At 43.7% G+C, this 22,832-nt stretch overlaps 1 protein-coding gene across 3 annotated transcripts in view; it reads left to right on the top strand.

Annotated features, from left to right (window-relative positions):
* LOC309828804 (N-acetyllactosaminide beta-1,6-N-acetylglucosaminyl-transferase) overlaps positions 1 to 22,832 on the top strand; it is a gene marked incomplete at its 5' end in the record, with an annotated part of 76,574 nt that overhangs the window by 25,955 nt on the left and 27,787 nt on the right. Inside the window, one exon of one of the 3 annotated variants that reach the window (XM_082664361.1) lies at positions 19,751 to 20,690. The exons of the other annotated variants lie outside the window; for them this stretch is intronic. Coding sequence (XP_082520487.1) covers positions 19,766 to 20,690 — 925 coding nt within the window. Of the gene's footprint in view, positions 1 to 19,750; positions 20,691 to 22,832 lie in introns of those variants that run through there. 3 annotated transcript variants of the gene reach the window in all.

The raw sequence follows: 22,832 nt of genomic DNA on the forward strand, positions 1-22,832 counted from the left end.
CCAGTCTTTGTAATCACTGCTGTATGTCACCTTAAGAAAAGCTCCCATATTATTATTCCCGTAGCATTTGCTTTGGCCTACCTGCCCCAGGGCGGAGTGCCAGAGACCATTGAGATGTTTTGCTTTAAGTCTTGTGGAATTGTTGAGGATCTGCAGAAGCCTCTGCTGGTCCAGTTTTTTTACAGTCCACTTCCGTGGCTCACTTGTCTTCTTGTCCCACTTTACGGTGGGTCTGTCTCTAAAGAAAAGGCAAAACTGCTCCATGCTTTGACTTCAGCTACGTTTTTCCCCTCTCTGCCTAAGCTTGTTCTTTTGGATTTTTGCTCATGTGTTTCTCTGACCTTTCTCATGCCATGAGGTTTTTGTTCCATAAGAATGTTTTCATTTGCCTCTTCTTTTTTCCATTTTGTATACTTCTCTTTTTTTTTTTTTTTTTCCGGAGCCCCTTTGTCAAATAAATTACCTCAACTTCAGAAAGGACCACATGATCACATTTCTTCATGTTTCAATGCTAAAAATAGCTTGTTTCCTACTTTGATTTCTTTTGCTTTTTTAACTTTGTGCCTTATATGTGGACATTCTTTGGGCATGTGTTATGACTCTTTGAGTTGCATGTGACAGAAACACAACTCAAAGTTGCTTAAACAGACCCCAGAACTTACTGAGTCATAGAATTGAGGTGCCCGAGGAGGGCCTCCGAGTAAAGCTAGATCAAGGCTTGGAACGGTATGTGCGGGACTCTTTGTCTCTGTGAAGTGACCAACCGTCCCTGTGTGCCCAGGTCTGAGGGGCGTCTTGGGCATGGGACCTTCCATGCTGAAGCCAGGGAAGTCCCAGTTTGGTCTGAACTGGTCACTCTATCTGTCTGTCTGCCTGCCTGTCACTGGGTTGACTTTATTCAGTTTGCTCCTCCCCACATGGTGTCAGAGAGGCTCAGAAGCAGCTCCAGCTGCTTGCTTCTCACAGCCGGCACTCCCGAGAGAAAAGAAAGCTTTTCTTTCCTCATAGTTCCAGCAACAGCTCAGGGAAGTCGTCAGATTGGTCCTGCTCGGTCCAAATCCCTATCCCTAAACAAACCAGGGGCAGGAAGAATGCTGACCAGCTTCTCTTGGGTCACTTTTTCACCCTCGAGCTAAAAGTTCAGGGCAGGCTATGGTGAAGGATGGTTCTTCGCCCGTGATGCCTGCCAGACAAAAGCACACGCCCACTGCAAGGTGGTTCCGGGTCCTGCAGGCAGGGGGGTTTCAGTGAGCATCTCCACCTCGATTAGAAGGACAAGATGTAATGAGGTATACAGTTTTCAGCACTTGGGCAATTATAACTTGGAGAAGACTAATTAAATTACCATTGTGGAAAAGGCATGATCTCAATAAGCATACTTCTCTTCCCTCATAAAAACATTTTATTTATTTTTTTAAATTTATTTATTTATTCTTTAAAATAAATTTATTTATTTTTGGCTGTGTTGGGTCTTCGTTGCTGCACGCGGGCTTTCTCTAGTTGCGGCGAGCGGGGGCTACTCTTTGTTGTGGTGCACAGGCCTCTCATTGCAGTGGCTTCTCTTGTAGCAGAGCATGGGCTCTAGGTGCGCGGGCTTCAGTAGTTGTAGTGCACGGCTCAGTAGTTGTGGCACACGGGCTTAGTTGCTCCGCGGCATGTGGGATCTTCCTGGACCAGGGATCAAACCCGTGTCCCCTGCATTAGCAGGCGGACTCTTAACCACTGCACCACCGGGGAAGTCTGTCATAAAAACATTTTAAATAAAATTATATTTTATTTATATATATAAATAATAAGTATATCAATAAATAATTATTAATATAAATGTGATAATTTTATACAAATGTACCTTTATATTTCTTTTTAATAATAATTATTATATTTGGATAGTACTTAGTTTGCAAAGGAATTTCTAACACATTATCTCCTTTAATTCTTACAAGAATTCTATTAAGGGGAGGACTGTTGTTCCCATTTTGCAGATGAGAAATTTAAGATTAAAATAAGTGGCTTGTCCAAAGACAAATATTGCATATACCTAGCAAGAAATAAGAATGAAAAGAGGGAATTCCCTGGCCATCCAGTGGTTAGGACTCAGCACTTTCACTGCCGAGGCCCAGGTTCGATCCCTGTTCAGAGAACTGAGATCCCACAAGCTGTGCAGCACAGCCAAAAAAGAAAGAAAGAAAAAAAAAAGAATGAAAATAAACATCTAGGGGGAAATAGGGGGAAGCAGAGGTGAGATTTATGTGGTAAGCTTAGATTAAATTGAACCTAGTTTTATGAATTCTTCATTTGATTATTGCAATAACAGCAAGTGTTCAGAAGATGAAACTTAGCTAATTCTAAGTCTCATTAAGCTTGGGGAATGATTATATCATTGGACCCACCCAGGAATTTTCTCTCTTGTTCCTTATGTCATCTGGATACTTAGCCCATTTTCCTGAAAACATTGGCTTTTCCGTGCGAGCCGAAGGTACAGAAAAGATCAGGAGAGTAATGTTTACGAACATCTGCCCATGGGTCTGCGTTATCTCAGTTTAATCGTTGCAAGAATCCTGTTGGGTCGGTATCTAAATTCACATTTTACAAGTGTGAGGATGGGATCAGAGGGGCTGAGTGACGTGTCCTGCTCCCAAAGCCGGAAGCACAGTAAAGGAGAGAGTGCAGCGGGCACCTGGGATGCTACACGCTCAGAACTCAACCCAGGCTCGCCTTTGTGTGCCCCTCAATCAACACCGCCCTCTGTTAGCTTAGACCTGCCGGCCGGCTTCTCTCTCCTCAGTTCTCACCACCCCCATCCTTCCAGCCCTGGAGCTTGGTTTCCAGAGTCGAGAGGACCAGGTTGGAATCCTAGCTCCTCCATCGCCAGCCTTGTGACCCGACGACTGGAAAGCCCAGTCTTAGAGTAGCAGTGTAGCGTAGATGTTGAAAGCTCGAACCTGGAGCCAGACTGTCTGAATTTGAATCTCTGCTCTGCCATTTGTAAGCTTTGTGACTGTGGACAAGTTACCTAAATGTGGGAGCCTCCGTTTCTTCATCTATAAAATGGGAGAAATAATGATATTTACATCAAATCTGTGAGGTTTAGATGAGTTTGACCCGTGCCCAGCCCATATTTTGAGTGTTAGTTTTTATTGTTCTTACTGTTATTATTTTCTTCATCTGTAAAATGGATATTCATTCAATAAATTTATTTTATTTTATTTTTTATTGAAATATAGTTGATTTACAATGATTCATATATATATATACATATATATGTATATATATATATATGAATATATATCTCTATATTCTTTTTCAGATTATTTTCCCTTATATGTCATTACAAAATATTGAGTATAGTTCCCTGGGCTATACAGTAGGTCCTTGTTGGTTATCTATTTTATATATAGTCGTGTGTCTATGTTAATCTCAAACTCCTAATTTATCCCTCCCCCTCCCCCAGTAAATATTTATTGAGCCCTTAGATACTGTGCTGGGTACTGAGAAATAATAGTGAATAAGTATATAATAGTGAATAAGACAAATAAGGCCCCTACTCTCATGGAGTATTCTAGAAGGAGGAGACAGGCAGTAAAAAGTAGACAGATAAGATAATTAGAGATTCTAAGTGCTATGAAGGAGACCAGCAGGCTGACGCAGGAAGGGACCTACTTCTTAGTGGAAGTAGCACATGAACCGCACCTCCAAAATGAGAACAAGCCATCGGAACAAGAAGGAGGTCCCAGGCAGAGGGATGAGAGGTTGCAAAGGCCCTGAGGTGAGCAAGGGCTCCATGTGTTCAGGAGCCAGAAAAGCAGCCAAGGGGGCGGGGGTGAGGGCTGGACCTGGCGTGACGTGGGTGAGGCCCTCGTGTGACGGTCGCGGGGATGCCTTGACCTGGCGGCACCCGATTCATAGGGTTGTGGGCCGAAGACGCAAGGGGATGTGTGCAAGGGCTCAGCTCCTGCCAGGTACCGGGTAAACGGTTAGTGAATGGGATCTGGCTTTTGGCCTCCTTTCCATGGCTGGTGCCGCCATCCCTCTCTCTCTTCCTCTCTCTCCTACAGTAGCCTGATTTCTTTCTAACCACTTTCCCTGACTCCATTCTCAGCCTGCTTTAGTCCATCCTCCCCAGTGACAGAATGAGCTCGATAAAAATGCGCGTCGGTCTCATGATTACGTCTCTTTCCTTCTTAGAAACCTCCTGCGCATCCCCGTCACATACAGCCTCACGTCCTAGCCCCTTTGCTGGAAGGGAGCTCACTGCAGTGTGGCCCCTTGACCTCTGCAGCACCTTCTCGCCCTGTGCTCCGCCCCCCATCCCATACCGCACACCAGCTGTACCGGACAACTCGTGGGTCTCAAATGTGCCACTTTCAGCCTCGACTCATGCCAGCTCCCCTCCAGAATGCTCTAGAACGCTCTTCCTCCCTCTCCCTCCTCTGACTGGCACGTGCATTTCTTTGAAGATTCGGCTTAGAGTCATATTCTCTAAAGAGCCTTTCCTCATTCTTGCTGCTGTGGACTCCATCCCCCTGTATCACACTGTACTCCAGTTAGTCTGCAATGCTGTGTTTGTGCTCCTAGTGACCTTCTAGACTGACCTGCAGGGATGGCAGCAGCACCTGCTAATTTCGTCTTCCTCATTCCTAGCACAACGCCTGGCACACGAGCAATGGAGCCCTGGCTCCTTGGTGTCATTCCTCTTGCACAAACGCAACTGTTTTCTCTCTCTCTCTCTCTCTCTCTCTCTCTCTCACATACACACACACGTACACACATGCACACTCACAGTGCATGTAAGTCTAAACGGCCATTCCTCCACCACCCTCCGTTCCACCCAATGAGTCTGGGGTCCACAGTAAGCATGAGGCGGATTCTGCATTCCCATGATGGGTCTTGGTTCCCATGCTCACGAATCTTAAAGATACAGTGTGCATCTCATGACATGGTCCCTCAGCTCAAATTCACTTCTTCATCTGGTGCTCGTAAGAAGAAACCACCATCTGGGCCAAGATTAAAAGGAAAATTGTCAGCATTGGAATTAGGGAGAGACTCTGTGTCATCTTAACACGACATATTGCCAAAGGATTTCTCCAGAGGAATTTTGACTGTATGCTGTCTTCCCTGTACATACTGGCTTTGTAACCTAATCTCCCAGTAGGATATATACCTTCTCTAAATGTTTATTGGGTTTATTGATTGGCTAGTAATTGGCAAAGTATGGGCACAAATTCAGATCATCCTATTTCTAATCTAGTGTTCTGCCCCCATCCTCAATTCAGTGTATAGAATCGCTCTTTTTTTAAAAAAATAAATTTATTTATTTATTTTTGGCTGTGTTGGGCCTTCGTTGCTTAACATGGGCTTTCTCTAGTTGAGGTGAATGGGGGCCACTCTTCGTTGCAGTGCACAGGCTTCTCATTGCGGTGGCTTCTCTTGTTGTGGAGCACGGGCTCTAGAGCGCAGGCTCAGTAGTTGTGGTGCACGGGCTTAGTTGCTCCGCAGCATGTAGGATCTTCCTGAACAAGGGCTCGAACCCGTGTCCCCTGCATTGGCAGGCAGATTCTTAACCTGTGCCAACAGGGGAGTCCCTAGAATCACTCTTTTCTAAAAGTTGTTTGTACTCAGAAAAGGCAGATAGGGTAAAAGTGCCACGAAGAGACGATTATCTGAAGCCAGCAGCCTTTGGACAATACTTTTGTATGTGACTCAAAGTCACAGAACTTTGAGCAATAACTTCAACATTAAGAAAAAGCTATCGTGTTGCCAAAAGTGTTAAAGGGCAATGCTTTTATAATCCCTCTTTGGAAACTTATATTGAAATGGATTCTGTTCTTCTTATTTCTTGGTTACCAACTACTGAATTGAGACTTGGGTAACAGCTGATTTTAGAGCCACTATTCTCAGTGAAATGCATAACTAGGGAGAGTGAAGTTTTCAGTAAACAACCCCTGTGAGTCTTTTCCCCAGTTTGCTTTTTGGCCCTTGCTGTTCTCTCTCCCTTGGTGATCTCACTGGCCTCCAGGCTCATCACCATTCCTGTCCTGATGAATCGTGACCCTGCATCGTGCTCCCAGGCCTTCTCTGCGTTCCTCCCAGGCCTCTGGGCATCTCTTCCTGAGGGCCCCACTGGCACCTGCTCAGGTGCCCCCACTTCCATTGCCCTACTCACCAGAAACCCCCTTCTCCAGAACCTCTGGGACAGGCACTGCTGTCCTCCATGTCAGCCGACGTCTCCTCTTCCAACCCCCAACACCTGATCAGCACATTCTGTACACTGTGTGTGTGATAGGTTTCCAGGGAGTATCACCGATCGGTTCCGGTCATTACTGCTCTAACTCCAGCCCATCCTGCCCATCTCTCAAGTAGATTGTTAGACCCATCCATGCGGTCTCTCTGGCCCAAGTCGCCCTCTTCAAAACATTCTAACCCTCGACATATTTTTCTTCTAAGAATAACTTCTCAATTCCAAAAGCTTCAGTGACATTTTTCAATAGCTTATTGAATTATTCAATACAAACATCTCAATGTGGCACGTTGGATGGTTGCATATCCCTGTTGAAAATCACATCAATATCACTGATTAATCAATTCCCATGGCTGCCTTCCCTGAAAGGAACACTCCAGAAAAACCACGCCTTGTATTCCTGCCTTTGGTACATTTTTCTTCTCAGTCTCCTTCCTTGGGTCATTCTCTTCTATTTCTCCTATTTAAATAATGGCCTGAATAGGTCTCCATTCAATGCCTTGTCATTTAGGGAGTGTTTCGTGATTTTTTTTTTTCCCTCTATTGTACATTTCAATGCCTTGTCATTTAGGGAGTGTTCCCTGATTTTTTTTTTTTCCTCTATTGTACATTTTGTAAACCTTTGTTGTAACTCCTTTTTTTTTTTTGGCTGGACCTCCAGGGAAGTCCCAGTTGTAACTCTTTTATGCCATTCTATAATCTTCTTTGAACTGTAATTATGAATGTGGATATCATATTACCCTGACAACTATTATCTCTTCAGCGTCTTTTACATTTTTGGCAGCTCAACATAGGGCACATCCAGTGGGATAAGAATAAATATTTATTGAACTGGAAATAACTGAAATAACATTTAATATGCCCCTCAGCACGGCTGCCAAGTCAGCTGCAAATCACCCCCTCCACTGCCCCCTTCACCACCACACACACACACACACACACACACACACACACACACACACACACACAGCCTAGATTCCTTTGCCAAATCTTAGTAGGTCAGCTTCAGACAGCATCTTCCAGCATGTTCAGTTTTTCTGGGAATTTTCCTGAAGTCCTTTCTGCCCCTAGTCAACAGCAGTGGCACTGTTCTCTCTCTTCTGTTTTTCCAAAGCATCTTGCTCATCTTGGGAATGCTTCTCAATGCCAAGTTCATCCTGGGGGCAGCACCAGCTCAAGCCAAGGCCCAGCGTCTGTGAGCTTAACCAGTGGGCACCTAACTCTGCACCAAAGAAGTAAAAATAACAGCCTAACATCAGAGGACCCTATTTTAAAGACCAGATCTGGGTTTTTACAGGGCTGCTGCTCTGATGGCAGTAACCCATCATTTGATGAAGCAAATGACCCTGCTAAGAGTTTTAGTGATTTTTTTCCTGGGTCTTGGAGTGGGCAATTTGCAGTCTTAGAAAGCTACATCCAAAGCAACCATTATAGGGAATTTCCTGCGCTGTGCGGCCAAAAAAAGAAAAAAAAGAAAAAAAAGGGAACCCACTGAGTAGCAGTTATATCAATTACTTTTCTCTTTTTTTCATATTCATTACTTGTATTTTCATCATTACATCATTACTGATTGCTTGACTTTATTTAGATCAAGAATGATATGAAAGCAATGTGGCATGAACTTAAGGTAAAGAAAGCAAACATTCTGAGAGCCATTTTTTTACATGAACATGGATCATACCATTTAATGCAGACCAAAGGCCATGCAGTTTTTGCAGGTAGGTTTTACTTCCATTCAGATTCTTTTCATGTAGATCATAAAAATACAATACAGTGTGATGAGCCCAATTCAGAAATTACATGCTGCAGCCCATATTAACACTGACAGTTCCTAATAGAGGAAAAGAAAATTAAATTTTCTTTTTTTTATTTTTTGGCTGCGTTGGGTCATCATTGCTGCGTGTGGGCTTTCTCTAGTTGCCACGAGCAGGGGCTGCTCTTCGTTGCAGTGCGAGGGCTTCTCATTGCGGTGGCTTCTCTTGTTGCGGAGCACGGGCTCTAGGCGCATGGGCTTCAGTAGTTGTGGCACACGGGCTCAGTAGTTGTGGCTTGCAGGATCAGTAGATTTGGCTCACGGGCTCAGTAGTTGTGGCTTGCAGGATCAGTAGCTTTGGCTCGCGGGCTCAGTAGTTGTGGCACGCGGGCTCAGTAGTTGTGGCACGCGGGCTCAGTAGTTGTGGCTCACAGGCTCTAGAGAGCAGGTGCAGTAGTTGCAGTGCACGGGCTTAGTTGCTCCGCGGCATGTGGGATCTTCCCGGCCAGGGCTCGAACCCACGTCCCCTGCATTGGCAGGAGGATTCTTAACCACTGCGCCACCAAGGAAGTCCCGACAATTTTCTTGACCTAACTAACCAGTTCTTAATGTGGTTTCTCAACGCCTGTCTTTCATTCTCTGATCTGAATAGTACGTGACATTCTTTCTTGACATGCTCTTGGACAAAGCCATGAGTAGAAAAAGTTTTTTCCCAAGTATGTTTACCTTTTTTGAAAATTGAGATATAATTAAGACAAAATAGTATATCAGTTTCAGGTGTACAACACAATGAGTTAATGTTTGTATATCCTAAGAAATGGTTACCACAGTAGGTCTAGCTGGCATCCATTGCCACGCACGGTTGCAATTTTCTTTTCCTTGTGATGAGACCTGTTAAGATCTACTCTCTTAGCAACTTTAAAAGATACAATAATGTATTATTAACTGCAGTCACCATGCTGCACGTTGCATCCCTATGACTTAGTTATTTCATAACTGGAGGTCTGTACCTTTTGACCCCCTTCCTCCATTTTGCCTAACCCACCTCCACCTCTGGCAACCACCAATCTGTTCTCTGCATCTATGGGTTTTTTTTGTTGTTTTAGATTCACATGTGAGTGAGATCATACCATATTTATCTTTCTCTGTCTGACTTATTTCACTTAATGCCCTTGAGGTCATAAATGGCAAGATTTCCCTCTTTTTTATGGCTGAATGTATATGTGTGTGTGTGTTTGTGTGTGTGTTTTCAATTCCTTCAGATAAATTCCCAGAAGTGGAATTGATGGATCATATGGTAGTTCTGCTTTTAATTTTTTGAAGGAACCTCCACGGTGGCTTCACCAATTTACATTCCCAATAACAGTGCACAAGGGTTCCCTTTTCTCCACACCCTCACTGACACTTGTTATTTCTTGTCTTTTTTTTTTTTGCGGTACGCGGGCCTCTCACTGCTGTGGCCTCTCCCATTGCGGAGCACAGGCTCCGGACGCGCAGGCTCAGCCGCCATGGCTCACGGGCCCAGCCGCTCCGCGGCATGTGGGATCTTCCCAGACCGGGGCACGAACCCATGTCCCCTGCATTGGCAGGCGGACACTCAACCACTGCGCCACCAGGGAAGCCCTGTGCAGAAGGTTTTTAGTTCAATGTAGTCCCACTTGGTTTTGCTTTTTTGTTTTTTAATTTTTAAAATTTATTTATTTATTGGCTGCGTTGGGTCTTCATTGCTGCGCACGGGCTTTCTCTAGTTGCGGCGAGCGGGGGTTACTCTTGGTTGCTGTGCGCGGCCTTCTCATTGCAGTGGCTTCTCTTGTTGCAGAGCACAGGGTCTAGGCGTGTGGCCTCCAGTAGTTGTGGCTTGCGGGCACTAGAGCGCAGGCTTGGTAGTTGTGGCGCATAGGCTTAGTTGCTCCGCGGCATGTGGGCTCTTCCTGGACCAGGGCTTGAACCCATTTTCTCTGCATTGGCAGGCGGATTCTCAACCACTGCACCACCAGGGAAACCCTATTTTTGTTTTTGTTGCTTGTGCTTTTGGTGTCAGATCCAAAAAGTCATCACCAAGACCAATGTCAAGGAGCTTATCCCCCTACGTTTCTTTCTAGGAGTTCTGTGGTTTCACGTCTCACGTTCGGGAATTCCCTGGCCATCCAGTGGTTAGGACTCCACGCTTTCACTGCCGAGGGCCCGGGTTCAGTCCCTGGTCAGGGAACTAAGATCCCACAAACCACACGGCACAGCCAGGAAAAAAAAAAAGTCTCACATTCAAGTCTTTAATCCTTTTTAAGTTATTTTTTGTATATGGTGTAAGATAGGGGTCCAGTTTCATTCTTTTGCATGCAGCTGTCCAGTTTTCCCAGCACCATTTATTGAAGAGACTGTCCTTTCTTTCCAAATATATTTACTTTGTATCCACTTCAATGCCATGTTTTCAGAGAATGGATGATTGGAGGTTGTTCTTTCAAAGCCTTTACTCTCGAGCTCTGTACTTATTTCCATGATATTCATTCCCCCATAATCTTTCTCTTCAACCAGATTTAAAAGATCAGAACTTAACTGTGAAAATATCAGAGGATAAAACTGCAGTCTTGCCTAAGCAAGCTGAAGATGCTAAGCTCATCCTAAAGGAGTTAGCTTCCTGCCGTGATCAGCCCCCTCTTCCAGGTATTTCCTCATTAGGCACCCCCTTCCCTAGCCCCAGTCCTCACATAATTCCTCCTTCATCGAAAATCTGTAATTCTGCCCTCAGTTCAAGTTGGAGCTACTTCTTTGAGCTCCTTGGGGTTCTACAGAAAAAAAGGCCCTCCTGCCTAGGACTCCAAATGCCCTCCCATGTCCCTTATGAAAACTGCCCACCCCAGACCCTGAAGTCCCGGCTAGGTGTCGGGGGGTGTCCTGGAGAGGCTGAACACTTCCCCATAGGGTTTCTCCTCCCTCTGGACTTTGGTCTGTCTAGACTAACTTCTCGCCACCCCACTTCCAAGAAAGCCTTCTTGGTTTCTCTCTGGTCAGATGTGCTATCACATTTTCAACTTTCTCCTGCACTTAATCTAAGCAAAACTCCCTAAAGCAGTTTTCCTGTAAAAATAGCCTCCTCTTTATTCTGTGCAGAATCTAGAAATATCACAACATTTAGAGCTGAAAGGAGCCTTAGGGAACATCTTTAGTTCCTAAAGTTGTACAAATATGGAAATTGAGAGTCAGAGAGATCAAATGGCTAGCTGACTACACTGTTCCGTAAGATGAGTTAACATTTGCTGGCTTCATTGCCCATTTATTATAAATTTTAATAAAAGCATTTCCGTTAATAAGACCACATATTTTTCTATTAATTCCTTCTTTACAGAAAGATGTGCCAAGTCATATGTGGGGTGGAGGGAGGAGGGGATTTTAGATATAGTTAACACTATAATAACAGTTATTTTCCTTTTAGGTTCTCCCTTCATTGTATAGGTTGCTACTAACACATTCTTATAACCACTGGGGAACATCTGTGTAGTTAGAATGGTTTAAGTGTATTCTTTTAGGTTCACTATAAAGTTACCCCACAAACGTACATCATTTCGTCCTCATGCCTCAGTGGTTCAGGGATATGTTTGGAAGGGTCATGTAGAGTTTTTTTGCACTACAATTTGCAGAATTTTTATGACCTGCGTGCACCTTTCACCCAGATCAATGGTTTCAGCATTTCCTCTCCTTCGATACTGATCAGTTATTGAACATCCTCTAGTTGGTATATCTTTCAGCAGTGACGGCTTAGGACCGATGGTATCTAGGATAACCAACCCATCCTGGTTTGCCCAGGACTTTTTCAGTTTTAGCACTAAAACAATCCCATGTCCCGGGAAATCCCTCAGTCCTGGGTGAACTGGACAGTTGGTCACCCTAAGTACTGCCCTTACACATTCCTGCTCATCTTTCCAACGCCCAAGGCCTCTCAGGACTGAGAATTAGTGCCCTAGGTATTTATGTTCCACAGAACAGCACTGATCATTTACTGGAAGAAGAAAAAAAAAAAAAGAGATAACTGAAACTACTCCGTTCTGTAGGTTACAACACATTAAGACACACTGAGGGATAGTAATCAAAACTACACTATCAGACCCGAGAGCCCTAACCAAAGCAGACCGGGCCTGAGCCTACCCTATTTATAACAATTTTCCCATTGTTTTTGAAGGGACAGGATCAAGTTTAAGGATGTCATTTAAAGGGATGGATTGGTAAATATAAAATTTGAATCTAAAACCACTTGAACCAGTGGGAGAATCAAATGCAAAGATTTTCTTCAATTCAGTACAAACACAGAACATATCTTGGAGGCAAATTTTTTCCAGGTTTAATTTATGGGAAAGCAGAAGACACATCTGCTTTTGGGGATTTATCTAAGCACTCTGCCCTAACAAACTGTCTAAACTCAAGTAAATGACAGGTCCTATGGGGAAAGAAGCTAGTATGATAGTGGATTGAATAAACTGAAAACGAGTCAAGAATTTAATAGGGCTATTAAAATTATTTGTTGGAGGAAGCCACTGCCTATCTCTATTTTAAGACTTTTGTTTTCTTTGAGTATCTTCAAAATACAGATCTCTGGTAGCAGCTGAATGATAAAATATTGTCTCTTAGAAGAAATATCTCCTTGCAACTTCAACTTTCAAAACTATGGGGGTGGAGGAGTTTGGCAGTACTTTGTATGAGAAGGGTACCAGAAGAATATCCCAGATTTGGAAATATGTGGGACCTGCAAGGTCTTCTCCTTAAGAATTTGCCATTTTTTTCCTCAGAGCACACATTTGGAAACGGAAAAGTTGTATAGAAAGACAAAGAGTCACCAATTCTGTCCCTTGAGATTTAACAAAATATAGCCAAAGGTAAAATTAGTGTGTGTTTGTTTTTTTGCTTTTGTTTTTGCTTTTGCTTGGAAAACTGGAATTAAATCTGGGCCATTAACCACGAGAGGGAAAGAAATTTGCTACCCAAAGGAGGCTGCTAGGGACGTAGGAAAAAGCAGTGTGATCTTGGAAGAATGAAGCTAAGCTGGGGTGACGGTATGCGGAATAGTATATAGTAAAATACAGAAGGCTTCTTAGCCAGATTTACTTTCATAGACTTTCTATGATGCTTTTTTAAAAATTGGGACACTAAGGCACAGTGATCCCAAGAAACTTTCTTAAGGTCACATAGTAAACAGCAGAGCCCAATTTAAACCCTGTTCCAAAGCCTTGGTCTTCGCCAGCATGCTCTATCACAACCTTTTTGCAGGGTGCACCAGCTCGCTGGGTCTCTGGTGAACAGGTTCAAGAGACTGCAACTGGGAATGAAGGGCAGTTCCCTTACTCTGGGGTGTAGGGAGAGGGCTGAAGGGGCTGGAGCTGCCTTGATGGCTCCCATCTGTACTTTGGGGTCTTTTAAGTAAAGAATGACCCGTCAAGCACTACTGTTCTGCTTCACTAAAGGTACCTAGGAAGGTGGGTGGGTGCTTCAGTTTCTATATGAACCAAGTCTGGCAACAGAGAGAGATTCTGTAAGTTTTGTTGAGTACGCCTTCTGTGCAAGGCATTGCTCTAAGCTCTTTTTATGTACTAATCTATTTAAATCTCTTTGGAACGCTATGAAATCAGTGTTCCTAATATATTTGTTTTACAGAAGAAGGGAAGCCGAGGCATATAGCCCAGTGCTCTGCACTATAACCCCAACGGGGTATGCAAAGGGATTCATGCAGCAGGTACAAGGATGACCAGCATTACCATTTTCCCTCATTTCACATTTCTTCCTCTGGAAAGTGATTGCAAAGACTCTGATATTACAAAATTTAGGCCTGGAGAAACTTGATTATTATCCAGAAAAGAAATCAGCCAGTGACATACAGCCTGGGGGCTAAATCTGGCCTATTTTTGTATTGGCCACAAGCTAAGAATGATTTTACATTTTTAAATGGTTGTAAAAGAAAAAAAATTATTTTATGACATGAAAATAAGAAATTGAGATATCAGTGTCCATGAATAAAGTTTTAGCAGGACGCAACCTCATACGGTTATGGCTACTTTCAGAATTTTCAGAACACAGTCATAGAGTTGAGTGGTTGCCTCAGAAACCAAAGGGCTCTCAAGCCTAAAATATTTACTACCTGGCCCTTTACAGGAAAAGCACTGACGTCTGATATAGAAGCATGTGGTAGACATATTTGCCTAACATTTTTTTCAGAAAAAGTTTTGTCAGAATTGTGAGTTTCCTAGATAATTTAAAGGCTGCCCTTTTGTGCACAAAATGGTTAATTAAAAAAAAAACTATTTGAATAAACATATTTCAGAAATTCCTTTTTAAATAAACTATGCAAAATATATGTACAAGAATATATTAATAAATTTATATTTCACTGAGTGTTCCTACTCTGCTTGTTTTCAACCCCAAAGCACTGGGTTGGCCTTCACAGTTTTCAAGCCCTTTCATTAACTTATTTGATAATTTTAAATACTAGAGGTATTGATCTATAGTAATAAAATGGTCATGGGGCTGTACAAATGCCAGTCATTCTTTAATTGAATGATCTTGCACTGTTTTTAGAGTTTTTCTTTTTTTTTTTTAATTGAAGTATAGTTGATTTCCAGTATTATGTTAGTTTTAGGTATACAGCAAAGTGACTCAGTTAAGTGTGTGTGTGTGTGTGAGTGTGTGTGTGTGTGTGTGTGTGTGATTTTATTTTTAGATTATTTTTCATTATAGGTTATTACAAGGTATTGAATATAGTTCCCTGTGCTATACAGTAAATCCTTGTTATTTATTTTATATATAGTAGTCTGTATCTGTTAATCCCATACTCCTAATTTATCTCCCCCCTTTCCCCTTTGGTAACCACAAGTTTGTTTTCTATGTCTATGAGTCTGTTTCTGTTTTGTATATAGATTCATTTGTAGTAATTTTTAGATTCCACATATAAGTGATATCATATTTGTCTTTGTCTGACTTACTTCACTTAGTATGCTATTCTCTAAGTCCATTCATGTTGCTGCAAATGGCAATGTTCCATCCTTTTTTATGGCTAAGTAATATTCTATTTTTTATATATATATATATATATATATATATATATACCACATCTTCTTAAGCCAATCGTCTGTTGATTGGTACTTGGGTTGTTTCCATGTCTTGGCTATTGTAAATAGTGCTGCTATGAACCTTGGGGTGCATATGTCTTTTCAAATTCAAGTTTTCATCTTTTCTGGATATATGCCTGGGAGTGGGATTGCTGGATCATTTGGTAGCTCTATTTTTAGTTTTTAATGGAAACTTTTGGAGTTTTTCTCAAACCTACTTCACTCTGAGTATATCACTTACTGCTGACAATAGGGCATCCAATCTGCCAGTTCTATATTCCTCTTCTAATTTGTGATTTCTTATCTGCTTAGATCTGAGAAAGTTTGTTATGATTGTGTCTAAACTAAAAGTGAATAAGCTAAGCCTCAAGAGAGCTTCAGATAGAGGAGCTTTGATGCTTAAACCAAAGACGATAAACTGCATCCTGGGGGCCAGTGCAGTCTCCAGGGTGCATATGTGTGCATGCACTCGTGTCTTAAAAATTTGTTCATTACTTGATAACATTTAAAGAGTTTGGAAATATTTTCAAATAGAATTCAGATTTCTCCTTCCTCTCCAAATATCTGAGGAGCTGGCAGCACTGGCCCCATGACCCCACGTTATTCAGGGCTGACTTTGAGGAGGGACGTGCTTTAGGTGGGGCAAGCACCTGAAGGCTCTTTACCCCCCTCTGCACCCTCCCTCAATGTCCACAACACCGCGGCCAAGTGTTTGCTGCCGCTCGTGAACTCACTAGCCCTGTTTTTGTTGCCCTCCACCAGCTTCACCAGCTTTTTTCACTTACTTTTCTCGCTTACCTGCCTGTACACATTTGAGTGTGTGAATGCAGCCTACCATGTGTGATCATTATTTTGGTTGCTGGGAGACGTTTTCTTGTTTACTGTCTGGGTCTCGCTTGTGGCCAGTGTTTGAGGTTGTCAGAATGACATCACCAAAGCCTTCGATGAGAAGCAGGATGGTGTAACCTTGGGAGAGATGAGACGGCCTGGCAAAAAACATTGCCTTGATTCAGTAGCCAGTAACTGTGCCGAAAGAAGCAATCGGAGGTAAAGGAGAACTCTAAGGACTTGGGAACAGGTCAGGCCCAGGCTGTAGCCCTGCCCCTGCAAGAAGTCATTCACGTTTGCCTCTGAGACACCAGCGGGGGTAGGTGCACAGCTCAAATGAGGTTAATGAGAGCTAAAGTGACTGTAAAGGAAAAAATATCCCACCGCGTTCTCCAGAAGCCCCCCCCCCATAGCCTAGCCTTTTGTTTTAAGGTTTGAGCCAAGCGAATTATGTGTTGTTAGTGGCTGTCCTTGTGCTGTCTCCTTGATTGTGACAGTAAAGGTTATCCTGGGGGCAGAGAAAGGCAGGGAGAGATACAAAATGTCCACTTGACGACCGTTTTCAATATGGTAAGCCAGCTAGAGTGAAGAGAGCAGAAATCCTGTCCTTGTTGGAAGTTAATAGCTTAGTCTGCCCAATTATTTGCTGGAAGAAAATTCCTGTTCAGTTGCCACAGATACCAGGCCAAACAAACCTACAGCTGGGCCAACCGCTAAAAAAGGCATCGCATTCTAATCTCTGGCTGTTCATCTAAATCATTGTAAATAAGGCAGAACAGACCAGAGAAGGGGTTTGGGATCCTGCTATTTTGAGCTGTTAATCACATTGTACCCCCTTCTCATTTGCAACCTGCTTTGACTAAATCATGTTGAAAGATTTGTTGAGTTTGCTTTGCATTGGCATTGGATCAGAGCTCCCCCTTGTAGGATCAAGGGTCGAGACAAAAGGAGGGGGAAAACCAACAGAACCTGCAATGAGAGCCCTTTGTGCCCACTTCCCTCTGCCTCTCCTCCCAAGTTCTACTGATTCCTGCCATTCACTTCGCAGAAAAGGGTGTGGGTCTAGTAAGAACAAAGGGAACGGAAGGTATCAAAGCAGACTATTCAGTACTTCCCTTCATGAACCCACATTTCTAGGATTCCCCCACCCCCCAGGGGGGTGAAAGAAGATAATGATGGGGAAGGAAAAGAGTGAAATTTAACCTTCATTCTTTTAGAGTGGCAATAAATCAACCCATCTGAAAGCCTTAAGAATGTAAATGTTTTTCTTTTCCGTTACTAAGAACAGAAATCAAAATATCAGTTCCTTAACAGGGTCAGAAATGCTGGATGTTTTTCGAAAGGGAAACAACAGCAACAATAATCGCTAATGCTTATTGAACATACACGACCAGATACATAAACCCTGAACAAGAGTTATCTCACTTAATGTTCTTAACAACCACGTGATACAGGAACCACTGTTATTTCCCATCTTGCAGACAAAGAACCTGATGCTTAGAGAGGTTAAGTAACTCCACCCTGCTCGTATAGCTGGTCAGTGACCAGCTGGGATTTGAAGCTAATTAGACTGGCTCCACCTGGACCAGGGAGCTGCAGAACTAAGGCTCTGGCTTCTATCTGCCTGAGCGACTTTGAAAAAATCATTTGTATTGGTCTTAGTTTGCTCATCTGTGATATACAGAGTTGTGTTAGGTGATCTTTAAGAAGCCTGCCAACTCTTTGGGCCTATCTCCAAATCAGTATCTGTCATGTTGACTGAAAAAAAAATCACACAACCTAAAAATTGAGAATTATGTTTTATTCGGTGGACATTCTGAGGACTTCAAGCCTGGGACAGCTCCGAAGAGGTCAGGGAGGAACCAGGATACACAGGAGTTTTTGCAACAAAGACCAGGTAGTTGGACGATCAAAACATTACTGTTAATTAAAGAAAACCAGGCATCTCAAGTAACTGAATATAGCACTTTCCTATGTATGAGAAGATGGAAGTTTGGGCTCATCGAAATCATTCCTTTGGCAGGTACCTCAGCTCTCTGGGGCCAGTATCCTGTGCTTTCTCATCTCATCTCCCCAGGGTGCACCCCTGGGGGTGGCTGCAGTGGCAGGCATCATGATGGCTTCATGGCAGGCATCCTGTTTCCATCTTGAGCTCCCTCAGGGCTCCCCATCAGGGGCGGCTGTCATGTGATGGCTTGATGGCTACAACATCCTTTGTTTACTGATACGGCAGGCAACGTTTTTCATTCTCAGTCACATCCATGCTACTGTTGTCATTCATTAGTCCAGAGCTGTAGGACATGAAGGGGTGGTGTGGGACGGGAAGGGACACAGGGAGATTGCTGCGTTACACACCAGTGTCTTCCTAACAGAAGCAGCTGCTTCAGTTGCCACGTCAGGCCCAGACAGGTAGAAGAGTTGGGTTGACTGCGGGAGTGGGATGGGAGCAGGGCCACTTTTAGCTCCTGTGGCTGCCAGAGTTGATCCATTAGTTGGGCCAGTAACTTTCCTCCAGAAGCGTCCTTACCACGGGCATTAGTCTGCAACGCACTCCATGTTTGCTGAGCACTGGAGGCACCTGGCACAGGTGACCTAAGAGAAAGCATCTGCAGTGTGACCAGAACTGCTGGGCCTCTCTTCCTGGCTCCCCTGAATTACCCTGACGATACTTCCAGGAATTTTGCAGCAGCCCTGGAAGCCTTTGTTCTTTCTTCAGAGTAAGGAAGTGGGAGAGGGGGTTGCGTAGAAAGGAGAATCTTTTGAGTTCTATGAAACGACCTCTAATCTGAAGATGTCTGGCTTTTAAAGAGACCCAGTGGCTAGTCACTCCACATATGGTAGATAATACTGTGTCAACAGCTCAAGTTATCTGAAGCTCTGTGTGAAATGGGAACCAACTCTTGCTCTCTAGGAACAGTGAGTATCACCTTTCTCCCAGGGAGACGAACTAAGGTGTGTTTATTTCATTTATGCCTCCACACCCACCCTTTAATGTCAAAAGTCACTAGATTCCTTCTACCCTCATCTCATGCCCCCAAGAGTGTAATTCTTATTTCCCTCTACTCACAGCCTGCACAGACATATATGTACTATGTAACATCATCAGAAATTGTCTGATTTAATTCAGGGAACACCTACCTCTCTATTAGACTTTTTTTTTTTCCCCCTCGCCTCTGACAATCTTCTACTTAGGCATGTTGCAAGGGCATTTTTCCTTACCTGTGTCTGTATACACCCGGAGGTAGAGGTAACACTGAGAGGAAAAGAAGTGGCAGAGAAACAGGAAGAGAAATAAACCCGCGGAGCAGAAGTCCAAAGGCTGTAGTTTCCAAGGACTGCTAGCGGGTTGCGGGGCTAACCAGAAAAATGAGAACCACTTAATTCGAAAAGGAAGGGGAAAGCCTAAGACTAGAAGGGAGATCAGATCGGAATAGATTGGATGGAGGGGGTGGGATAAAGCCAGAGAAACAGCCTGGGTGAAACGAGCCGTCCGTCATTCCAGACCAGAACGCAACTTGCTAAGATCCACTGGCGTCTTGTATGCAAATGAGAAGGGCTTCCCGGAGGCTGGGCTGAGCCAGACGCATTCTGCTAGCAGCCGGGATTCAGCACCGAGGCTTGAAGACCAGTGCGCGTTAAGAAGCATCTCTGGCCATCACCAAGAGAGGATGGATGCCACCCAGAAGCAGAGAATAAATGAGGATTAAAGGACCCGGGAAAAGGAAGCCCTCTTGAGAAACTGTTGAAATTCAAGATTGGCAAAGGAGGTTCAATTCCACTTCTTCACACTTGTGGTTTCAAGAACCGATGGTTTCTCAATCCCTGGAGAGAGACTCCTTCCCCAGGGAAGTGAAAATAATGAGCTTTTGGAGGTATTGCTTTTTTGCTTTCACGGTGGTCAGTGTGGTTATTTTTGTGATACTTTACAATAGCCAGTTAAGCCAGCCAAAAAGTTACGGGAGGCTGAATAGTTCCAATGAAAGGGATTTTAGGATGCATGCCTGTAATTATGCCTTAGAAGATAAGTCATCCTTTTTGTGGGAAAAGACACTGACATCACCTGTGGGAAGTGTCCCTTGCAAGGACTACCTGATCCAGAATCACTACATCACGAGCCCCCTGTCGAAAGAAGAAGCTGTGTTCCCTTTGGCATATGTCATGGTCATCCATAAGGACTTCGATACTTTCGAAAGACTCTTCAGAGCTGTCTATATGCCCCAAAACGTCTACTGCATTCATGTGGATGAGAAAGCCACAACTCAGTTTAAGAAATCTGTGTGGCAGCTACTGAGCTGCTTCCAGAATGCTTTTCTTGCTTCAAAGGTAGAGCCTGTGGTCTATGCAGGAATTTCCAGGCTCCAGGCTGACCTGAACTGCCTGGAAGACCTTTTAGCTTCTGAAGTTCCGTGGAAGTACGCCATCAACACCTGTGGGCAAGATTTCCCCCTGAAAACCAACAGGGAGATCATTCAGTATCTGAAAAGATTTAAAGGGAAAAACATTACCCCGGGGGTCCTGCCTCCCAATCATGCAATAAAGCGGACTAAATATGTCCACCGAGAGCACTTAGGCAGAGGTGGCTCTTTTGTGAAAAATACTAATATTTTGAAAACCTCCCCTCCACACCAGCTGACCATCTACTTTGGCACTGCCTATGTGGCCCTTACCAGAGAGTTTGTCAAGTTTGTCTTCCAAGACCAAAGGGCCATTGATCTGCTACACTGGTCCAAAGATACCTTTTCCCCTGATGAACATTTCTGGGTGACACTTAATAGGATCCCAGGTAGGTACGAATTTCCATTCCCATTTTTTCTTATCCATACTCAGTTGAGTTTGCTAACATTCAGCTCCTCTTTGAAATGATCTGGAAAAAAAAATAAATGCTTAGAAAGCTATTAGTCTGCTTGCTTTTTAGTGACAGTTTGGTGACAGCTCTACTGTCTTATGACTGTGCTATATAGAGATAGAATAAATATGCCGGGTTCCCGGAGTTCCGGCAAAACTACCTTTGAAGGTGTATCACATGGTTCCCGACCTTTGGCTCAGTCTTTTTTCTTTAAATTGAGATATAATCGACATACAGTAGCTCAGTCTTTGGAATGAATGTCTTTCGTAGTCCTTGATAAGCACAGCTATAACATAATGAGACATTTTGAATAAGCATTGTAGAATTTAGGAGTTGAAATAGGTAGTGTTTCTTTCAGAGGCTGTTACACAGTATTACACTGATGCTTAAAGTTCACGGGTCGGGGGGCGCGGGAGGTGGGGGGGGGTGTCTGTTTTCAGAATCTTCGACGACTCTTTAGATGTTTCCAAATTATCACTGTGGCTTAAACGTTTCCAGTCTTAGGCCTGAACAGGTGTCCAGGTCTCAACCGACTGGGTTCAGTAAATCTACTCTGATACTTTATTGCCTGGAAGAATGGGTAACAGTGAGTTGAAACATACGAGAGAGATTCTAGCTGGAGTTGACCCAAAGTCAGCTCTCAATTTTTAAGCCCATTTTCTTATTAGAAGTTTGCATTTGCAGCCTCTTGTTTTTATATACTGTGAAGTCTTTCCCGTTGTTCATGATAATTTGGGGCCAAAGTATCAGAGGCGTGCAGGCAGAAAACAGCACCAAACTCCCTCTGTGATTTAGGACTGGGTTTCTTTTCAAAAGTCTGTTTTCCATATGTTGTCTAGGAAGACCTATGTGACCCGTAGGGCCTCTTCCTGGTGATGTCCCAATGCACCGGTTTCTACTATTGTACCAGCGTGGGTGTGGGCGTCAGCTCTGTGGGGAGGTGACCCCATGCCTGCCATGCTTGAAATACCCCCCTGCTCTTGCCTGTATCATCGTTATTGTTGACACGTGTGGGTGCTACCTTCATATCTGCAAGTAGACTTATAGCAATTATTAGGTGCTCGATGACTCAACGTCCCTAAGTGCTAATCTAGAATGGTGGTTATAGAAACCTACTTAGAGAGGGGCAGAAAAAGGACCTGCAAGGTGGCTGGGGACAGAGGCGTGCAGTTAATTTCAGACGATACTAGGTTAACAGTTCACAAAGACTTGCAGGAGGGGGAGTGAATCAACATGTATCACAGTGAAGTGAGCGTCCTACTTATTCACACAAAAGCATTTCACACACGTGTAAACCTACTGTACGTGGCATCTGACGCCGTTCTTGTTAATACAATTTGTGCCAGATGGGTTACGCTCTACATCATCTCAGTTGAAATATTAAGAGGGCAGGATCCTTCCTTAGAACATCTGGTTCCCAGGTAGCCAACCTGGGAACAGGTTGGCCCATCATGCCCTTCATTCTGATGACCAGAGAAAGCACTGGTACCCTATGTGAACTCCTCCAGTTAGTTTCTGTTTTACCTGCACCTGGTTTGAGATTCTCCCACTACTTGGCACTTACCCAACCCTGCTGTTTGTCCCATTCCTGGCCTACTCTTGGTTCCTGCGGTGGGCTTCTTCTGTTTGAATTTGACCTCAGCTACTGGCTTGGGGCAAAAAAAGTGAGCCTAAGGAAATGAAAGGTTAAGGAAAGACAACAATAGAAAGAAACTTGAGAAACATTTCTCCAGGTGTAGCTCTCAGCAAATGTAAACACTGAGTTATTTGGAAGGTATGTGTTGACGGAAAGGTTACCAGGGGCTTAAATCTGGGTGGGGCTGGCTCAGCCCCAGGCTTTTTCGAAGTATGTGTTGTGTTTTCTGTACATCAGCCTAAATTTACAGTTCAGTTGCTAGCACCACAAAGGATGCGTTCAGTTACACTGATTTTACCAGAGACCAAGAATTATAACCATTGATGGACTGGTAGCATCATGTTTTAATGAACATCATTAGAACATTCAGGTTTATAATAAAGTTATCTTGGGGGGGGCGGATGATAATCTACACTGGTACTTATTGTGTCGATATGGAGATA

The sequence above is a fragment of the Grampus griseus genome (assembly GCF_964374135.1).
Source record: "Grampus griseus genome assembly, chromosome: 10".
NCBI lineage: Eukaryota > Metazoa > Chordata > Mammalia > Artiodactyla > Delphinidae > Grampus > Grampus griseus.